The sequence below is a fragment of the Etheostoma spectabile genome, unplaced genomic scaffold (genome assembly GCF_008692095.1).
Source record: "Etheostoma spectabile isolate EspeVRDwgs_2016 unplaced genomic scaffold, UIUC_Espe_1.0 scaffold00008528, whole genome shotgun sequence".
Classification (NCBI taxonomy): Eukaryota; Metazoa; Chordata; class Actinopteri; order Perciformes; family Percidae; genus Etheostoma; species Etheostoma spectabile.
This window is the reverse complement of record NW_022603602.1, coordinates 1-2,500: the sequence shown is the minus strand read 5'-3', so window position 1 is coordinate 2,500 and position 2,500 is coordinate 1. Positions and strand designations below refer to the sequence as shown.

The 2,500-nt window shown below is 50.6% G+C and overlaps 1 protein-coding gene across 1 annotated transcript in view; it reads left to right on the top strand.

The window, feature by feature from the left end:
• The window catches only part of LOC116678885 (E3 ubiquitin-protein ligase TRIM63), a gene marked incomplete at its 3' end in the record, with an annotated part of 2,689 nt that extends 308 nt beyond the window's left edge, over window positions 1-2,381 (top strand). Inside the window, 4 exon segments of the mRNA XM_032508624.1 lie at window positions 1-61; window positions 1,046-1,218; window positions 1,763-1,934; window positions 2,286-2,381. The exon segment at window positions 1-61 is cut by the window's left edge and continues 308 nt beyond it. Of these exon segments, the coding sequence (XP_032364515.1) occupies window positions 1-61; window positions 1,046-1,218; window positions 1,763-1,934; window positions 2,286-2,381 (502 nt within the window).
• Window positions 2,382-2,500: the final 119 nt, after the last annotated feature.

The following is a 2,500-nucleotide window of genomic DNA, read 5'->3' as shown; positions in this document are numbered from 1 at the left end:
GGTGGTGATCCTGCCCTGCCAGCACAACCTGTGCAGGAAGTGTGCCAACGACGTGTTCCAGGTGAGACACACACACACACACACACACCACACACACACACACACACACACAAACACACACCACACACACACACACACACACACACACACACACACACACATGTGCACACACTGTTTACTAGGACACTCAGACATCTAAATCATGATAAACATTTAAAAAGAAAAATGTATTCACCCACCAGACTCCATGTAAATAATCAGCACTTTTAAAACACACTTTATTCAAAGTGGAAAAAAAACTAAATAAAACTACCTGCTCTATACTTAATAAACTCTTAATTCACCCATTTACATGTGGAGATATGCTGCTCTATACACGCTAAAAGTAGTGATTATTAACATGGAGTCTGGTGGAGATATGCTGCTCTATACACGCTAAAAGTAGTGATTATTTACATGGAGTCTGGTGGAGATATGCTGCTCTATACACGCTAAAAGTAGTGATTATTTACATGGAGTCTGGAGGAGATATGCTGCTCTATACACGCTAAAAGTAGTGATTATTTACATGGAGTCTGGTGGAGATATGCTGCTCTACACACGCTAAAGTAGTGATTATTTACATGGAGTCTGGTGGAGATATGCTGCTCTATACACACTAAAAGTAGTGATATTTACATGGAGTCTGGTGGAGATATGCTGCTCTATACAACCTAAAATAGTGATTATTTACATGGAGTCTGGTGGAGATATGCTGCTCTATACACGCTAAAAGTAGTGATTATTTACATGGAGTCTGGTGGAGATATGCTGCTCTATACACGTTAAAAGTAGTGATTATTTACATGGAGTCTGGTGGAGATATGCTGCTCTATACACGCTAAAAGTAGTGATTATTTACATGGAGTCTGGTGGAGATATGCTGCTCTATACACGCTAAAAGTAGTGATTATTTACATGGAGTCTGGTGGAGATACATTACAGTTTTGTTCTACCTGATGCTAAACATCTGTCCTTACCTTTGTGATGCCCCGCCCCCCTGCAGGCGTCCAATCCCTACATGACGTCGAGGAGCGGCGCCACGGTGACGTCCGGCGGGCGGTTCCGCTGCCCGTCCTGCCGCCATGAGGTGGTCCTGGATCGCCACGGCGTCTACGGGCTGCAGAGGAACCTGCTGGTGGAGAACATCATAGACATGTACAAGCAGGGGAGCAGCAGGTAACAACACACACACACACACACACACACACACACACACACAACACACATACACACACACATACACACACACACACATACACACACAGACACACACACATACACACACCACACACACAGACACACACACACAGACACACACACCCCAGACACACACACACACACCACACACAACACACCACACACCACAACACACACACACAGAGACACACACACTACACACCCACACACACAGACACAACACACACACACAGAGACAACACACAAACACGACACACTCACACACGCACACGCAGCGACACACATACACACGCACACACACACACACAGAGACACACACACACACACACATACACATGTCTCTCTCACAGTTTTCTCCCTTCCTGTAACACCCTGTCCCCCGTCCCGCTGTCTGTCTCCCTCCCTGTGTCCCCGTCCCGCTGTCTGTCTCCCTCCCTGTAATCCGCCCCCTGTCTCGCTGTCTGTCTCCCTCCCTGTCTCCCCTTCCCGCTGTCTGTCCCCCCCCCCGTCCCCCTGTGAGCAGCAGACCTGTCCCGGAGGACAAGGTCCAGCCGATGTGTGAGTCCCACTCCGAGGAGAAGATCAACATCTACTGTGTGAGCTGCAGCGTCCCCACCTGCTCGCTCTGCAAAGTCTTCGGGGGACACAGGGACTGCGAGGTTGCGCCGCTGGACGCCGTCTTCCACACGCAGAAGGTCTCGCAGGCCGGGGACAGGGACGCATGCCGGGGACAGGGACGCATGCCAGGGACAGGGACACACGCTACACACGCTGGGGACAGGGACGCATGCCGGGGACAGGGACACACGCTACACATGGCGGGGACAGGGACACACGCTACACACGCCAGGGACAGGGACACACGCCGGGGACAGGGACGCACGCCGGGGACAGGGACGCACGCTACACAGAGCACAATCCTGCAGAATTATTCTAGACAATTCTGTGTGTGTTGTGTGTGTGGTGTGTGTGTGTGTGTGTGTGTGTGTGTGTGTGTGTGTTGTGTGTGTGTGTGTGTGTGTGTGGTGTGTGTGTTTGGTGTGCAGGCTGAGCTGACTGACTGTATCTCAATGCTGGTTGGGAACAACGAGAGAACTCAGGCCATCATCAGTCAGCTGGAGCAGACCTGCACAACGGTGGACGTGAGTACACACACTGAGTGTGTGTGACTGTGTGTGTCTCTGTGTGTGTGGGACATGTGTGTGTGTGTGCGTCTGTGGACTGTCTCTCTTCTGGATTGTGATTGTCTGAGTCGCGCTGT